The 19,644-nt window shown below is 36.9% G+C and overlaps 1 protein-coding gene across 10 annotated transcripts in view; it reads left to right on the top strand.

The window, feature by feature from the left end:
- gphnb (gephyrin b) overlaps positions 1-19,644 on the top strand; it is a 105,783-nt gene that overhangs the window by 40,602 nt on the left and 45,537 nt on the right. For 9 of the 10 annotated variants that reach the window (XM_046836019.1, XM_046836022.1, XM_046836024.1 and 6 more), the window contains exons 2-5: positions 8,246-8,324; positions 15,217-15,274; positions 16,076-16,168; positions 19,264-19,358. In XM_046836019.1, coding sequence (XP_046691975.1) covers positions 8,246-8,324; positions 15,217-15,274; positions 16,076-16,168; positions 19,264-19,358 — 325 coding nt within the window. Of the gene's footprint in view, positions 1-891; positions 959-8,245; positions 8,325-15,216; positions 15,275-16,075; positions 16,169-19,263; positions 19,359-19,644 lie in introns of those variants that run through there. The other variant, XM_046836021.1, reaches the window with a different exon arrangement.

Raw genomic sequence — 19,644 nt, 5'->3', positions numbered from 1 at the left:
AATAAAAGCCACACTTAAGAAATTAATTGCATTGCATGTTGTTTTTCTTTTCCTTTAGGAAAATGCTACGCTTTTCATATTTTGTAGTTTCTGTGACATGAATTATATAGGACTACTGACAGTGAAATTATACAACAGCTAAAAATCTTTGAAGCTCTAGCAATGCCTGGGCCATGCACACTCTGGGGTGCTGCTCCTCCGCAGTAGGGAGCAAAGCGTGGCCGATCTACCCCATTAAATAAGGGCCCTTCGTTTCAGAAATGAAACTGGAATAAAAAAAAGAAATAAAAAAAAAAAAAAAAGATTTTTGATGTTTTATTACCACAGCATGTTCATTATCAATCTCACCTCGGTAGTAAAGAGAGATTTACAACTGGCTCTACAAAGCTACACAGAGAGCCCAGGATTCAAGCCCTATATGTGTGTTTACATGTGTGTACAGTACATATTTGATGGAACATACAATATTGGTGTCTTTGTGGTCCAGTGTGTGTGCTGGGTTTTCCCTGTAAGTCTATGTGTAATAGAGCTGCTTCTGTGATTGTGTGTGTGTGTGTGTGTGTGTGTGTGTGTGTGTGTGTGTGTGTGTGTGTGTGTGTGTTTGCTGATAGATGCTGCATTCCCTCTCCGCTCCGAATTAACAGGGTTGCTAAGAAACGGCGGGTTTATATTAGATCAGCTTATCTGCTTTTATTGCTGTTACTATATTTTCCCTCAGCACCGTGCAGCCTTTATTCATTTGGAAATTTACCCAAGTCTCAGATTAAAGGAAAAGCTCTGTGTGTGTGTGTGTGTGTGTGTGTGTGTGTGTGTGTGTGCGTGTGTGCGTGTGTGCGTGTCTCCTCACACCATCCTCATCCTCCTTTCACCTCTTTCTGACAAAAAGACAGAAACTGGATACTGGATATGTTTCATTTCCAAAGCACTCAGGAGATAGAAGACCAAACGCCAAAAGAAAGTAAGCAATACTTTGATACATCTAGCTGCAAAGTTTTTTGGGTGTACAATGGGGTTCACAAACCTAAATCTTGCTGTCCACTGTATGATGATTTCTGTCTAAAACCTGATTGTTAAGCTAAGGTTGAAAAACATTTCTGCTTCTTGTCCAGCACTGGTCATACAAGGTAATAACTATAAGTAAATGCAAGTCTGTCATTAAAGAATCATATATCGTAATCCAACAATAAACCAAAGCCTGTTATTCTGTGTCACTCAGATGAGGATGATTCCCTTTTTGAATCTGGTTCCTCTCAAGGTTTCTTCCTCACGCCATTTTAGGGAGTTTTTTCCTTTCCACTGTCGCCATTGGCTCGCTCATTATGGATGAACTTATAAGGAACAAACTTATAGGCGCTACACTTATTTTATACAAATTTATAACCGCTTCTTCTGCGTAAAGCTGCTTTGAGACGTCAATTGTTAAAAGCACTATACAAATAAAAATGTATTAAATTGAATTATATGCTCTAGCCATGATTTTATTGGGATCATCTTGTACTGCATGAAAAGTACTAGACTTCTGAAATCAAGATTTCAAGATTAAATTTTTTTTATGTCACAAATATAGTTATATAAAGAAAACTACTTGCAGTGAAATGTAAACCTAATCGGCCTCTCAGAAATTTGTTCATTAGGTAAAATGAAAATAAATTAGATAATGATACAATCCAGTGCAGTAATGGTTTTACTGATTATTAACATTAATTTGAAAATTTCACCTCTTATTCATGAATAAACAATGAAACGGTTTTTTATGGGGGTTTTTTGTGTGCTTTTAAGGTGTGTAAGAAATGTGAGCTTTACACTGAAAGAATTTCACATCAAGTTCCAATATTGCAAATCTGTGTAAATAATATTTGTAAAATAAAATATAACACTGAAAAAGTTCATTATTTGTATTACTTTAATGCTTTAGGTTCTGTACTAAAGTAATTCATGCAAAAAAAAGTATGTGGCTGAAACCCAAAGTGTATATTTGAGATTTACTCATAGCAAGAAAATAAAGAAGCAATTCATGTTTACTTAAACCGAATGGATTTTTGTGTAAATCTCCCACTTCGACCACAAGTGTACCTTGAGTTTGCTAAAGTGCTTCACACAAACTAGAAAACAATATTTAAAACATCATAAACTATAATTATTCTTCATGCACAATATGACTAAAAGTTTGTGGACACCTTGTTAAATATCAAATCCAGATTAAGTCACAGTAATAGCCTCTGTTTATCTAGAAAGACTTTCTTAAAATGTGTGCTTTGAGCTTCGTGACTGTAGTTTGGGGAAGGCCCATACATGGATATTATGATCAGGTGTTCACATACTTTTACCTGCATATTTTTGTTGAAAGTGTAAGTGGCTTATTGGTTAAGACTTTGCGGTAATAATCCAAAGGTTTTAAGTTGAAATCTCAATTACTGTTGAGCCTTTAAACAAGTTCTTTACATCAGCTTGAATCAATTCAGTAAAATTTAGTCAGAAGCAAGGATCCGTAGAGGTTTGGTTTCTCGCTTAAGAATTTACTCATATCATTCGGTTTACTTGAAATTACATAATAGGCAAATTTTCCAGCAGGTGTTATATCATTTAAGTTCAGTAAGTCATATTGGCCAGTGCGTGACAGTCTTTACATCAATTACACCCCATACCCCATCTTTCTTTATAATTCATCAGCCCTGCTTTTTTACTGTACTGCAATAGATACTGACCATCAAAGACTTACGAGATTTCAGTGGTTGATCACAGAAGAGTTGCAGTGTGCATTTACTAGCCACTTATTGGTTATTAATTGTTATCTTTTTACCCATTTAGTTTACCCATTTTACCCATCAGTTTATGAACACAGCAGCACTGATATTTTTGGTTGGTGGCCTGCAGCTGATCAGCAGTTGTACCTGATAATCTTACACACATGCATTAGATTGTAATTAGTGTAGTGATTGTGTTGATAATGATGCACACTGATTTTTAAAACCACAGATTATAGTGTTATAATTTAGTGTATTCGTTAACGCACTCGGTACGAATCAGATGTGTTATAGCAGACCAGCACACTCCTAAAACCTGACACTCATTTGCTTAACTGGTTTGTGTAAGTGGTTGGTGTGTGTGTGTGTGTGTGTGTGTGTGTGTGTGTGTGTGTGTGTGTGTGTGTGTGTGTTCATGCATGCACGTGTGATCACGTGTCTGGAGAGTCTGGGTCGTGTCTGAGGTCAGGATCCTCCATCTTGTCCTTGTTACTGTGCAGATGGAGGAGCAGCAGGAAGGCACTTAGCGAAGTGCTCACTCTGAATGCGTCTTGGACGAGACCTGTGTGTCTGAACTACGCTGCCCAGAGTGAGCTGCAGCAACGCCAACATGCCATGTTTATTCTCCTTCAGATAAACCATACATTTATCAAAATACCTTTTCAGCTTACAATAGATAATCATTTGAAATTTTGATGTGCTTTTGACTTGTTAATTAAACAGCCAGTACATGGCATTTATTAATATACTCAGTAGGGCATTTAGTTTGTGAGACCACACCTTTCGTTGAATACATACATCTGAAGGGTCAGAAGGTGGTGATTCAATTCTCTTCACCAGCATGGCACTAAATCAACACCAAATCACAGGTTTATATAAAGTTTTCTCAGAGAAGACCTTTAGTTATTTAGCAGTGTGTATGACTTTTTCCTATTGTGTTATTTATAAGCTGCTATGGCATAAGTGATAATGAGTACAAACTAGTCTTACTGATGTTCCACACATTAAATGTTACTATAAAAGTAAAAATTTGTCATTCATTAAATAAAATTGCTATTGCTGGAAAATTGCAGTTGTGTAAGAGGACTAAAGAGGTCTTTTGCTATATGATTTGATAATATTTTTAAATATTTCTGTTCTGTTTAATTACTGTGAGCTGTGAGTTAGCTTGAAATTTCAACTTTCAAAACAAATCAAGCATTAAAGCAAGAGACAGAACTACAATTCTGTAATCTATTCAACTTGTTGAAAAGTTTTTCTGGACTCTTATTTTAAGCCTAGAAGTAGTCCAGAGAACTCAATGTAAGCAATAATCAGGGGTTCACTTGAACATACCACCAGAACATTCTAAATGAGGTGTGAAAGCTACTGCATGCTGAGTTGTGATTTTGTTTTATTTTTCATTACTTGTTTTTACCTTCATAATGCTAGGAAAAAAAAACATGTTATGGCTATCATGTTTAAAAATATACATTCATATAACCAGTGCACTTTTGCTCATTTGCTAATTTTTGTGGTGCAGGTGCTTGTGCTGAGAGAATCACGAAAAATGGCAGTCTTGTATGAGAACCGCTCCTTGTTTGCAGGTGTTCCTGCATGATGACATGCCACTTTCTGTGCCACTTGATTGTCAGTACAAAAGGAAACTTTTACAAACCTGCCGCACAAATGTGATTTAAGGAATTGCTCAGTCCAAGTATTTAAAAAGAATTTTTATGAGAATGCAAATCTGTGATTATAAGCCCCTGTTCCAGACGAGTCTAGAGTCGGTCCTAAATGTGGACAGTGTTTGGAGATTATAGATGTTTATACATCTCCAAACAATGCATCTAATGAAATACATCTTTAAACACTGCCAAACGTGGAGAGTAAATAGACTCAGAAAAAGATAGTATTTGGAGATGGTAGAAAGCGTTTAATAATTAGAGACTTTGGAGATTACAAAGAATGTTTAAACATTGGGAACAGTGTTTGGCATTTGTGTAGAGTCCTAAGGCATTATAGATTGTGTGGAGATTCTATGGAATGTTTAGACAGGGTTTGGAGTTTATATGTTTATATAATACATTGTTTGGAAAAAAAATAAAGAGATTATGTTGGAAGATTATACAGTATTAAGAAATTAGAGTATGTATTTGGAAAAAACTTACATTTAGACAAGTGTTTAGACTGTGTTTAGAGCTTATAAAAAATGTTTAGACATTAAACATTATTTAGACAGTGTTTGCAGTTGATATAAGACATTAGACACAATGTTTAAAGAGTATAAAGAGTGTGTTGACATTAGACAGTGTTTTAAGATTATACGGAGTGTGTCGACATTAGTTACAGTGTTTGAAGGTTATAAAGTTTTTAGACATTAGACAGAGTGTTTGGAGATTAGAACTTTTTTAGACATTAGCTAGTGTTTGGAGCTTATAAAGTTTTTAAACATTAGACACATTGTTTGGAGGTTATAAAGTATTTATACATTGGATACAGTGTTCGGAGATTATACAGAGTGTGTAGAGATTAGACACAGTGTTTGGAGATTACCCAGCGTGTGTAGAGTTTAGACACAGTGTTTGGAGATTACCCAGCGTGTGAAAATATTAGATACAGTGTTTGAAGATTATAAAAAGTGTGTAGGCATTAGACACTGTGTTTAGAGATTATACAGAGTGTGTAGAGATTAGACACAGTGTTTGGAGATTACCCAGCATGTGTAAATATTAGATACAGTGTTTGAAGATTATAAAAAGTGTGTAGGCATTAGACACTGTGTTTAGAGATTATACGGAGTATATAGATATTAGACACAGTGTTTGGAGATGTTACGGAGTGTATAGGCATTAGACACAGTGTGTGGAGATTATACAGAGTGTGTAGACATTAGACAGTGTTTGAAGATTATACGGAGTGTGTGGACATTAGACACAGTGTTTGGAGATTATACGGAGTGTGTGGACATTAGATACAGTGTTTGGATATTATACGGCGTGTGTACACATCAGATACAGTGTTTAAAGTTTCTAAAGTTTTTAGACATTAAACACAGTGTTTGAAGATTAGAATGTTTTTAGACATTAGATAGTGTTTGGAGCTTATAAAGTTTTTAAACATTAGACATTGTTTGGAGGTTAAAAAGTATTTAGACATTAGATACAGTGTTCAGAGATTATACAGAGTGTGTAGAGATTAGACACAGTGTTTGGAGATTACCCAGCGTGTGTAGATATTAGACACAGTGTTTGGAGATTATATGGAGTGTGTAGACATTAGACACAGTGTTTGGAGATTATACAGAGTATGTAGACATTAGACACAGTGTTTGGAGATTATACAGAGTATGTAGACATTAGACACAGTGTTTGGAGATTATACAGAGTATGCAAAAATTAGACACAGTGTTTGGAGATTATACAGAGTGTGTATAAATTAGACAGTGTTTGGAGTAGGTATTTTTGTGTAGCTGGTTTGGGCATTATAGACAGTGTTTGAATATAATGCTAGGTGATTAAAGAAAGTTTTTGATGATTATAGAGCATGTTTGTTCATCTTCTAATTTTCTCTTCATCTCCTGTTCACCATTTTGTGTTGTGTGCAGTGCTTCTGCACAGTACGACATTAATATTCCTTTAAAGAATGTTTCTGCCACACACTCACTCTCTCGTGCGTGCTCTCTCTCTCTCTCTCTCTCTCTCTCTCTCTCTCTCAATCTTTCACTCTCTACTGCAGCACTCCTAAGCTCTCGACAATTACTACTGCTGTTGAGAAGGAGCATTGTTAGGAATCCCGCCACACACATACACACACTCGCACACACAGAGAGTTCTGCGAGGAACTTGGTGATTGGGTTAATGGCGGTTCCTGCCTTCTTTAAAGAGGAGTGTGTGGGTTATTTTTAGCTGAGGGAGTTAACAGAGAGAGGAGGCAAGTGGTACTGCAGTTCCTTTAATGCAGCATGCAGTGTTTCGACACTAGGGCAACTCTCAGCTTCTGTCATTTTTACACATACACTTTAACCCTGCATTGTATATATATATCTTTTTAGCAGTATAGACACATTCATCCAGAGTTCAGTGGTGTGTATTTTAATTGACAATATATTATCCATCTCACAATTACAATGAGCGATGTATTTCTGATATAATAATCAATGACATCGTAATCATTTGAGAGGGGGTAGTTTTAAGAATGACCTGATCAGCTGGTATACTTTGGCAAAGCAGTTTCTTGTTTTGTTTATATATATATATATATATATATATATATATATATATATATATATATATATATATATATACAGTACAGACCAAAAGTTTGGACACACCTTCTCATTCAAAGAGTTTTCTTTATTTACATGACTATGAAAATTGTAGATTCACACTGAAGGCATCAAGGGCTATTTGACCAAGAAGGAGAGTGATGGGGTGCTGCGCCTGTAAGTCAGTGTCACTCACTGCTGCTTCTTTGGATTTACAAGTGTGGGCAATTCCATAGTGTTTATTAGCTGTAGGTTATAGGGTCCATTAAATGATGAAACAACGCACTGCGTCTTTGACAGAAATCTAAAAACCTATGACTACTGGCAATTCCAGGCTTCATCTTATCAAGTCCGGCACAAAAAAAGGTGCATCATGGGGAAAAGGAAAACACATCCTGCCAATTTGCCAATTTGGTTTCTTGTTTTTTTGTTCAGTGTTCAGGGATCTTGCTGCAGGGCTTTGATATTGAGAAAAGGAAAACAATATGAGCTATAATGAGCCTGCAAATTCTTGACCATCCACACAACTCATAACTTTTTTTTTTGTATAGATGCGGTTTGTGAATGTAGCTTTTCTTATGACTTTATCAGTATGAGATTGGAGAAAGTCTACATCTCTCTCTCTCTCTCTCTCTCTCTCTCTCTCTCTCTCTCTCTCTCTCTCTCTCTCTCTCTCTCTCAAACCACTCTGGTGTGATATTTCATAAATGTATTTCTGCTTTTCTCTGAGCTGTTTCATTCTACCTGCTCAGCATGTAATACACTCTCACTTGCTCTTTCTTGCTACTTCCCTCTTCCTGCTTTTGTCTGTCTCTCTCTCTTTCTTTCTCTCTCTCTCTCTCTCTCTCTCTCTCTCTCTCTCTCTCTCTCTCTCTCTCTCTCACACACACACACTTTGTTTCCCTGTGTCTCTCAGTCTCTTTCTTTAGCTTCCCCTACTTTGACAGTGTGCGTAAGTGTGACTCATGTGGTCGACACCTGCTCAGCTGTCATTGGTCGTTGGACTGTAAGGTGTGTGAGGTGTGAGACTATGTGGACTGCAAATTAAGCCATTTGAGAAAATAGATCACGGAATTAACCAGTTAAATATATTAGATTGGTTTGTATAAGGAATATAATAATTATAATAATAATAATGTAATATTATTTATGAGTGCACCACTTTCAAGTTTTTAAAGTGTAATTTTTACCTTGTCTGGTTTTATGTCTCAGTAACACAAATATATTAATGCAGTATGTATCTTTTGTCTTACAGTGAGTGACAGCTGTTTTCGTAACCTTGCCGAGGATCGCAGTGGCATCAACCTCAAAGACCTTGTGCATGACCCCTCCCTGTGAGTGAACACACACCCACACACACACACACACACACACACACATATAACAAACATTTTATTTAAAAAAGTACGGAAAAAAGAAAGGTGTATCTAAGAGTCTGAGTCCACTGCCAAGGAACTTGACTCAGGAAACCTTTTGAAAAAAATATGTAAAAAAAAAATGCTGTATATACACTAAATCAATCAAAAACAAATTTCACTGTTTAATCAAATTTCAAAGTTTTCACATATTTAAAGCCAAAAAACACCCACACATGAATATTTAAGATACCCTGTTTTTCATTTACACTGTTTTATCATATACCTTGACGTCTAGACCATTTCTTTTTTTTTGACACATTTTTTATTTGGTATTTTTTTCATTTGATTTATTTGATGCACCGGATTATTTGCATGCACCAGTATTTTATGATTGGTTAGGAATTTGACATGGTTGTGCCAAATTTACAGACCCTTTGTATTGTATAAGTAGTTGTCTCTTTAAATGCATTTTTTATGAATGAAAGGATTATAATTAACATTTACTATTATGGTAATGTTCCCTATTGTTTAAGCTAGCTTCTTTGTGCACATGCAGCCAGAATTACCTGTGCAGTTATCCGAAATTCATGCACACCTTACGACCAATCAGATTGGAGCACTTAGCTGCACTGTGGAATAAAATGAAATGGCATTCTCCAAGGCCTTGGTGCAATATGTTATAGAAAGTGATGACAGTGCAGTAAAAGATAATCGCTGGAGAAGTAAAAGTCACAGTGCAAATGGACAACAAAATGCAAGCGATAAATTAACTGCTGTGCAAGTCGACTCAAGGAAACAATAGGCAGACAATATGTAGACAGCAGTGTGGAACGAAAAGTACACACAGTATGCATCAGCATAGTGACTGGAATGGTGTGTGATGAGAAGGATCTTGTCAATTAACAGCATAGAGGTCAATTTAAAATTCATATGTAAAGTTCCCTTCCATAGATAACGTTATGAGTCAAGTGTCTGTTGTGCTGTTCCTGTATAATAGTGCATAATGATCAATTTCGATATAAATCTATGAATATGTATAATAATGAATATGGTATGAATGATATGTGTTAATAGTATGCGAAATGGGATGACTGCTAATTACCATAACTAGTGCAAAAGGGTTTGAATTTCAAGGTATGTGTTTGCGTTCACTTTTAATGCATTTGACAGTGCTTTGTTATTTTTGTTAAAACACATCTTCATGCTAGTTCACTATGTCAGGGACTAAAAGTGCCATCAGTCTAAAACCATGTGGAGGCGGTTAGTACAGTGTAGGGGAAAAAACTTGTCCAGCGGACAAGGATTATTTTCTTTTTTTTTCTTTTTTTATAAATCACAAAGTGCTAATTTAAGTGCTTGGTGAAAAGGTAAGTCTTTAGTCTGGTTTCAAGTCTATGACTCAGCTGTTCAGGGCAGACAGTGAAAGTATATTCCACCCCCTGGGTGCCAAAACAGAGAATTGCCTTGATACATGTCTTCCTTGTGCCTTGAGAGGTGGTGGGTCCATTTGAGCAGTGCTAGAGGCTGAGAGAGAAGAGTAGGCATTGTGAAGAGTAGGGTGTGAAAAATTGCTCTAAGGTATGTAGGCTGTGGTGCATTTTTGGCTTTGTAGGAAAGCATTAGTTTTTTAAATCTGACACAGGAAGCTGCCGGAGTACAGCGGAGGGAGCTGATGGTGTAAAAGAACACAGCTGTCCATTTTTTAAGGAAAAATGTGCCGTTCAATGCATTATGACAAAGGACTAAACAAACACAAGAGGCCTCTCTAGGTAAATTCAAGTTTCTGATAACTGTTCTGATTGCCCTGGTCTGGGTACTTTGGTACCTTCTGCATGAGTTTATGTGAGAGGTAGGAGGTGTTGTCCATTATACATGGTGGCTTTACTAAGGCAGCACTTGTGGTAAATGTTTTGTATTGGAGGCAGAGACACTTCTAAGATGTCTGCTAACTTCACTATCTGCTGCAGTGGCTTGTCCCAGACAGTGATGCAGCTAGGAAGGATACTCTCAATGACTCCTGTGTAGAATGTGGTCAGGATGGGGAGGGGTAGTCTCGCTCTCCTCAGTCGATGCAGGAAGTGGGACATGGGATTGTGAGACGAGACGAAGTCATCAGACATGTGCAGCCCTAGTTTGCCACTGTATCCACAGGAGAGCCATGAATAAGCAGTGCAGAGTTACTCCTAAAGTCTACAGTCACTTTCTTTATCTTGTCAACGTTAGGAGAAAGGTTGGTGAGCTGACATCAGTCCACTAGCTGCTCCACCTCTGCTCTGTACGCTGTCTCATCATTGTTACTGATGAATCCCACTACTGTGATATTATCCAGAAACTTGGTGAGGAGCTGTCATGAGCTATCATCAGTGTGAACAGCAATGGGCTGGGCACACAAACCTGAGGGGTGATGATGCTGGAGGTGATGTATCTGATACAAACAGTCTCAGTCAACATTAATAACATTAAAAAATCATTTTTACATGCATTTTTAACACCAGTTTGCACAGATAACAAATAAATGTGTATCCATTGCCATGTGAATCATAAACCTTAATAAATACACCCATGGATGTACAGTTGTCTTCATTGCTAGGAGAATGCTTTAACTCTTTAACTGTAGCCTGAACTCGTTATTCTCTAGACACCTGAGGCACACAAGTGTGCATTGTTCACTAATTAGAAATATGGAACTCAGTTCCTGGCAGGTGCAAAGGTTTGAACATAGCAGTTTGTTTGATTCAAAAATAACAGTGAACCGTTTATGTGAAAAGAGAAAGGGGGAACTTGGTGGGGGAAAAAACTGCTTTGTTATTGAGAAAAAAGCTGTATTATTTTTGAAACTAGGTTAGATGATTCATGCTATTTAAAATGTAGTTAAGCTAGTAGCAGCACTGCTTGTAGCTAGCTGGGCAAATAGACAGCAACTATACTAATTGAGTATCACTGCTCAAGGGGGCGAAGCTGCTGGTTTCAATCATCTCTACTGGCCAGGTGGGTGGTGCATTGAGATGATTCAGTTCCATAGAGTGACTTTTTTATCTATTGCCACCCCCTTTCACTGACCTTCCAGAGGCTTCGGAAGGTTGTTTGGAAGAATGCATTAATCATGCTTTAACATCAGTTGAGACTGTTTCACTCTGAATGGGGGAGGTGGGGACATCTGGGATAAACAGTAATTGTGGAGGTGTAAGGGTGTTAGGATTAGAATTGGGTAGGTAGCGTTGGGTAGCACATTTCTATTACACCGACAAGTGACTTTAGTGAAAGAATCTTTTGTAAATGTTTCCAATTTAACAGTACAAAAAAATATGTGAGGAAAAACAAATCGGGTGACAGACATAAGTCTAATATGCAAGAGTGAGAAAGTAAAGGAATTGTAAAAGAAAAAGAGAGTGAGAGGGGTGAGAATGAGGAGAAGGAGAAGAGTGAAGACAGACAGAGTTTAACGGCAAAACGGAAAGAAAGACATTAGAGAAGGTAGGAGAGAGAATAAGATACAGAAAAAGGGAGGGAGACTGAGCAGGAGGAAAAGAGGAAGGACAGAGGGAGGTGTGGCCGTGTCCCCCGATGTGTGTGTGAGTCGTGCTGAATCCTCTGGTACACACATGCACGTGCACACACACACACACACACACACACACACACACACACTCTGCATTATTAATACGCGGTACAGCGGCAGATGGGTTGTTATAGAGCCAAGGCAGGAGAAATCCACATCTGAACCACAGCTGTGAACATGACCGAGACAGAGAGCGAAAGCAAGAGGGGGGCGCTCAAATCTCTCCCTCTCTTTTACACCTCTCTCCCTATCTGCCTCATCTTCTCACCTCCCTGTCTCTTTCGCCTTTCACCGTCTTAGCCCTTCTTCCTCATCCCCTCTACATCACGATCTCACATCTCCTCCATCTCTTTCTCTACCTCCCTCACATTTTATCTCCTTTCCTACCTTTATGGGCAATAACCAGGGCTTCTAGGCCACATCTGGTGTATGTGAAGGACAAACAAAACTGGGCCAACACAAAAAAAGAAAGAATGAGGAACATGAGAGGCACTGTCCTCTCAAAAACATATTGGAATAAATGGTATCTAAAATGCACACCTGTCAGTGGAAAGGTATCAGCACAGCACTCTAGCCCTGACCAGATATTATTTGTGGATACTTATGGATCATTCTTGGCACAACCAAGTGACTTAAGTACATTTGGCCTGCTTCTTAGCAATCTTCTGCCTAACTGCCATAGGTAATCGCTTTATATTTTACAGCAATACACTTGTAATATTTATATCCACATTCCACAATCTATAATCTTAGCGAAGATCCTGATGAAAACGATGCCCGAAAGTCTTCTTCTTAGGTTCAAGTAGACTCCTGATTACAGGTTGGAAATTAGACATATAGGAAAATAGAATGCTACTGGCATTAACTTTATTCTTAAAAGAAGAACATTCAGAATTTGATACTCCAATGACATAAATATCATCTTTGTAAAAGAAATGTTGTTTGCAGCTTTCTGACTCGAAGGATAACGAGATAAAGAGATAAAACAGAGAAATCAGGAATGCAATCTGACAGGAAGTGTTGTTATAGTAATATAATAATGGTGTGTTTTTCCTTCAAATTTGGTTTTGTTTAAAGATTGCATGTTTAAAAAGTCTTCTGAAATGTAGGGGATAAATTTTAGATTACTTTTCAATTATTTTCTTGCTAATGTTGTTTAACCTGAATTTATATTTCTTCTGAATTTATGTAAAATATAATATTTTAAAGTGAAGTTAAATCCCTTATAGATTTCTGTTTGCTATATGCTCATAGCATAGAGTGTAGCATAATGGGTATAACAAAATATAACTAGTTTTGTATTACCTGCAGCAAAGTGTATAGTCCTCACAATGAGATGAGTGAAGAAAAAAAAAAAGGATGGTGGAATAAAAAATAAAAAAAAGTGAAAAATCAAGAAAGAAGGGTGTTTTGGAAACTGAAAGAGTGTGTACAAAAAGACAAAAAAAAGTAGAGAAATAACACAAAAATGACAGAGTAATATCTCTGTCCTACTTCAACAAGCTTCAAAATCTGACAAGATCAAAATGGCAAAGTAATGATGCAAAGCAACACGATCTGCCTCTGAAGAAGGGCACACGATGCAGCCGTATCTTAAAATAGTGCACGGTAGAGAAAAAGAGAGAAAAAGAGCCCTTACATAAGACCTGTCTACACCTTAAACCCTGTAGGCCTTCTTCAGTTTAACACGCTTTGTGATCAGACCACTAGAGGGCGACTTGACATGCAACAGACATATGCTTACACACGCACAAAAAACAAAAGGTGGTTGGTTGGTGTTGATATTTTTGGTAAAGAGAGAGATCGTTTCATAATTGTTCCGGTTGTTGGAATCACAAGACAGTGAAGGCTTATGCATTTTACTGAATCATTTACATGTATGTTTTAAGCATTCAGCGAGCCCCTGGGTCCTGTCGATGAGGGTGGGCTGTGAAAGACACCACTCTTATAAGGATAGAAATGGTTCATTATAATATAAAGGTGATTTGTCAAATAAGACTGTATTGATTTGCAGTGGCATTTCCCTCTAAGAAGAGAAGTGAGAATGCCAGTGGAATGAAAGAAATACCCCCACAGCATAAAAAGCCACTGGTCCTTCAGTATCTCAAACATCTGTCTGTTCAAACAGGCATTTACATGCATGCATATAGAAAAACATACATATACACACACACACACACACACACACACACACACACACACACACACACACACACACACTGCTCAATATTAATGTAAGTTCTCTTCAGTCCTAAACATCTCATGTGCAAAGCTAATTAAGAGCATATCATAGTTATTAAGGTCTAAGAAGAATCTTTTACACATACTCGTAAAATTTGCGTCGATGCCCCGTCTTACTATGTGACCCAGGCCTAGAGTGCGTTATCACGCTAATGATCAGATGACACAAAATGACAGCGATCTGGACAATTTTCAAGATGATTGATGCCACTCAAAGCGCAGGAGACTGCAAACTGTGTTCTGTGAAAATGTCAAGCGGACCTTCTACAACTCCCGTCAATAATAAGTAACCAGCTAAAATGCTGCATTTTCCTTAGTGAGAATAGAATGTCTGGAGACATTGTTTTAGCTGCGTAAAAATGACAGCACTTAGCCGGTATGTGGTTCTTGATGATTGGGCCGTATCAGTCATTGACCAAGAGGTAGTCTGACTTTTCTAGTCAAGGAATTATAAAATAAATTCTAATGTCTGTTTTAGTAAATACAGTATTTTAAACAGCATACAATGATATTTAATCTGTTGATTGAAACCAAAGAGATTCATATTTCTGAATTCTAATTTAGTATTATTTATGCATGACTTTTGCTATGAGGTTTGACTTAAACAATAATTGAATAATAATTAAATAATATTTAAATATTTATAAGATTTTTGTATAGTGGTGGGTTGTGATTTCCATCACTGTATATAATCTCCTTGGCTTTATATACTGTATCTAAACCCAGACCCCTTGGCTGTGTGTGTCCTGGACAGCACTTTAAGGTTAAACACAACCACTTTGAGGAAAAACACAAGTAGGTGACTCATTCTGGTATGAGCATTAGTCTAATGGGAAGTACCAAAAACATGCACCTGTTTTTGTTTTCTAATGAATGGCCTTGATGCTTTTTTTTTTTTAGATTATACTTCACAATAGTTTCACTTCTGTTTGATAGTTTGTGAATTTTCCAGGAACTCTAATATAAAGTTCAGGTGTTAAAATAGCTATAAACTATAATTATGGTGTTGCTGTTCCTGACCACTTGTTGTAAATTTATTAATTTAAATATTTATTTGCTTAATTGCAGGTTGGGTGGAACTATTTCAGCCTATAAAATAGTTCCTGATGAAATCGATGAGATTAAGGTGAGTATGTGTGCATGTAAGGGATAATCCGTGAGACTAGGTGTGTTTTACGTGATTTTAATGCAACGAAAATAACCACCACTATGCAAATTAAGTTATATTCTGTGTTACATATCTTTTAATTGTGAAGCTGTCGAGGGTTAATTCCTTTTGGGATTTTTGTTACATTTTTCATTTTAACAGTATCCTCTCTAGTTCTTCAATTTCATGTTTTACCCTAGCTCATTTATTAAAATCGCCATGTTCACCATATAAGCTGAGTAAAACACCATATCAAATACTTAGCTCAGTAGGGTAATTAAGCAATGTTCAATAGCTGCTTTACTCTGTATGTAACTATTATTATGGTTACAATTGGTAAGTTTACCCGCAACACCTTCCAGCCAAATAGACTGTTTATTTGTGTGTATGTAAATATGTTGGTACATATGTATGTATGTATGTGAATGTATGTATATATGTATGTATGTATGTATGCATGTATGTATGTATGTATGTATGTATGAATGTTTTCTTATCTTTTTGCTAACACCATGTAAATGATGAGCCCCACATTTTTGTCTGTGCTGCAGAACCAAATGTACATAAAAATAAGAAGTTTTCTTATTAGCTAAGGGAATATGGAATATCAATAGCTAGGGGATATACACAGTTTTGTACATTTTAAACAGAACTGTAATAGTATGTCTCACATTGCTAATTAATACATTAAAGTTTTACTGTGCATGAGTGGGTTGTATTCTAGAAAAAAAATGTGTAATGTGTTTTTTCTGGGGCTGATGGGATTTTTACTTTCCTCAGGAGACACTTGTGGACTGGTGCGATGAGAAAGAGCTTAACCTCATCCTGACCACTGGAGGCACTGGCTTTGCCCCTCGTGATGTCACACCAGAGGTAAGATCTTATTCTTAAATATTCCAAACTAAATCCTGTTGCTTACAAATAGTACAGTAGGTTTTATATTGAATGTAGCAGGAAGATAACATCTAACACCTAGAATGAAACACAATTAAATGGCTTTGGAGTGCACTGGTTTTTGATAGGTGCATTACTGGAGGCACCTTTATTATTCAAACCATAATGGAACATGTCCTGTAGATGAATTCTGCCATATTTAGCCAAACATTTGAGACATTCTGTACTTTATCTAACTACATTTGCAGTATCATGTTAAATGCAACTATTTCTCTGGATGACTGAATGGAGGATAAATTAAACCATAGTTACTGGTTTGCTTTTTTGTATTTTTTTGTTGTTTTAACAGTGTATGCATAGCATGGTCATGCTGCTTTATTTGTGAATTTAGGCAACAAAAAAAAAAGGTTGTCAAAGTTTTGTCAAAATCGCCACAGTAGGTTGCCAGGTTTGATCCACATACTGCCTATTGGGTTTCCTCCAGGTTCTCCCATTTCCTTTTACTATCCAAAAAAATGCATGCTGGTAGGCGGATTTGCTGCACTAGATTTCCTCTAAAAGTTGTGTGTCTGTGACGCCCTGCGATGGACTGCTAAGTTATTAATTATGAGGATGTTTTTATGTATTCTTCTTACCTTCCACCATCTTCTCTCCACCTCAATCTTTGTCTTTCACTCTTCGCCTCTCTCTCCTGAGCTCACTGCCTTCCTCATTACTTCCCCTTTGATTTGTTCCCTCATGCTTCCTTTCTTTGAAGTGTCATTCAGCTCACGGACAAAAAACATACTCTACAGAGTGCTAAGCCTACTTTCTGTTACTGATACATGAACATGTATCTTACACTCTGCACTTCAGATCAGCTCATCAGCTCACAACCACAACCTTCAGGAGGTCTGTTAGAGAAGGAAAAATACAGATAATAGGTAGCACATGCCTAAAGTTAGCTGTATTCTAGAGTGTTACAAGCAGCTTGGGGTTGAAGTGTTGACCTCATGAGTCTTTGGTGTAACATAGGAGCACAGCACAAAGCTCCTGCCTGGAAGTTGACTAGATTTATCTAAATGTTAATATTGGATTGTGTGTGTTAGCGGAGTGACAGAAAGGCACTCAGGGCAGCAATGACCAACCGAACCCATAGCATCAAGAGAGCCAAATCCTCCTACACAGAGGATATAACATTGTTTCACTAACAATGACTCATAATGCATGTGTCATGAAATTCAAGCTATCACTAATTACAAAAGGAAGAATCGCCCTGTGTGCACCAATTACACATCCCTCTGAGAGATTTAACAAAATGGTAAAAGTAGCAGTAAGGATCTCCTCAGTTACAGATGTTGACTGTCACTACAACAGACATAAGTACAACCATGTTGAAGGGGAACCAACATATAACTCTGGCCCTAATAATATCCTTACGTATGTGTTAAAAGTGTGTGCCCACCAGCCAACTGATTTCTTTGCGGACATCTCTGTGACTTCAGGTCATCATGTAGTGGCCACTTATGTGCCTTCATCACTAACACCCTGTAACGCTCATGCCAGGTGCCATAAAGTGCTTTGAGTGCATTTAGGCCTCTTTTCCAACTAAACAGAAGCCTCAACAATGTGCATTCCCCAATATTGGGACTCAGTAGCCAATGCATCCTGAATTAATATAAATACAGATACCAACATTATTTAAGGTATGCCGTAGGTTTTTTAGTATGTGTTTTTGTTTTTCCTTTGTTTTCTGTTCTTTTCTTTTGTCCTTAATTTTATGAGTATAATTTTGCAAAAAATTCTTCAGACTAGGTGTGTGCTTTGGGACTGGACTCCCACAGCTTCTTGCCGAAGCATGATTTCCAGATTTCAGCAAAATTTCTACCTCAAATACAACTTACAATCACACAAGCTACGCTTGAAACTAACCCAAAAGTTTCAGGCACAGTAAGAGGTAGACACATTTTTTTTTTTCATTTTTAAAACATTAACCTGTCATTGGATATGTTATTCTTAATTTCATTCATAAAATTCATCAAAAGAAAGTACAATCGGAAAATCATAGTCATTAATATAAAATGCCGCTCAATGGAACCCATTTCAGGTGTCTCAAGTTTGTGTCCGGCTATTTTCTCCCTGTTATTTCTGGAATGTAACAAACCCCAAAAAGTCTGACTAAATATTAGTTAGCTATATTTTGGGCTGTAAATAATTTTAAACTAGAATTAGCGCCCTTATGCACTTACGTCAGAATTTTATACAGGTGTTGTTTCTGCAAACTGATATATATTGTTATCATTTTGGAATTTAAAATTACTATGTTACATGGCAGAGCTACAGGGTTTTTATACAAAGTACATAAGATTCACTAAACACAACAAGAAGTTTTGGAGTGTTTTCATGTATGTTGTTTAATGCACTGTGATTCTGTGAAGATTTCATTTCTGTTTCTTACATTTCCAATGGTGATTGAAAGGAGAGTCAGGTCAAAATGAATTTCTAATAGATTGATTAAGGCTTGTTTTCTATAAAGCAGACCTTACTTTAAAGCAGACCTACAACCTGAGCAAGTAACGGTGACATTTGTGTTAATTTATTTAGGCTGTTTTATTGTTTAACTGTTTTTTTGTTTACTAATGTTTAATTAATATAGCATGCTAATGTAGTTGGGTCGCAAAATAGTATGCTACAAAAAAAGCTAAATGCATTGTATGTATGCTATACCTGCTAGAGTATATTTGGAATATTTGGACACTTCTGTGGTGTTTTATAGATTCCACTATGCTCTCGGACATGTCTGACTCTAAAAAGTGTAGCTTAATAGAGAACCTCCTTCAGGCTTTCTGTCATGCCACTGTTGTGTTTTTCGACTGATTAAAAACTATTTCAAATAGATTTATTAGCAAAGCTAAATAGTTTTTTCCTCACTAAAAAGTATATTGTTGGTGATAAATAGTATCTTTCTTTATGATTGTCTAATTTCAGCAAATAATACACGAACAGCTACAGTATGGTTGTTAGTAACACAAGCCACATAATAATAATAGTTATATTTTACAGAATTATGATTCTGTCTTTCTTCATCTCACCAGGCCACTAAAGAGGTGATAGAGCGAGAGGCTCCAGGAATGTCCCTGGCGATGTTAATGGGGTCTCTGAATGTGACTCCACTTGGAATGCTCTCCAGGTGAGTATTAAACATAAAACCAGTGCTTCTTTCTACTTCCAAGTCCAAGTCTGTGGTATCCATTGTCCATGCATGTACAGTACATGTCTTCAGGACCAGATGTACAATACTTGTATTTCCTAGATGTCCTTCCTTAAGGTGTACTGGTGTAGTATCTCTTATGTAGCTGCGTACAGGTGTGTTGTATCTCATAACCAGGTCCATAGAGATGCATAATTTCAGAGCAGAACATGGACATGCAAATGTTTGTGTGTTTTGTTGGATAATTAGAATTTTGTAGTCTGTA

The sequence above is a fragment of the Silurus meridionalis genome, chromosome 23, assembly GCF_014805685.1.
Source record: "Silurus meridionalis isolate SWU-2019-XX chromosome 23, ASM1480568v1, whole genome shotgun sequence".
In the NCBI taxonomy this organism is placed as follows: Eukaryota; Metazoa; Chordata; class Actinopteri; order Siluriformes; family Siluridae; genus Silurus; species Silurus meridionalis.
Note: the sequence above shows the minus strand (reverse complement) of the source record. Positions and strands in the feature narration are given on the sequence as shown.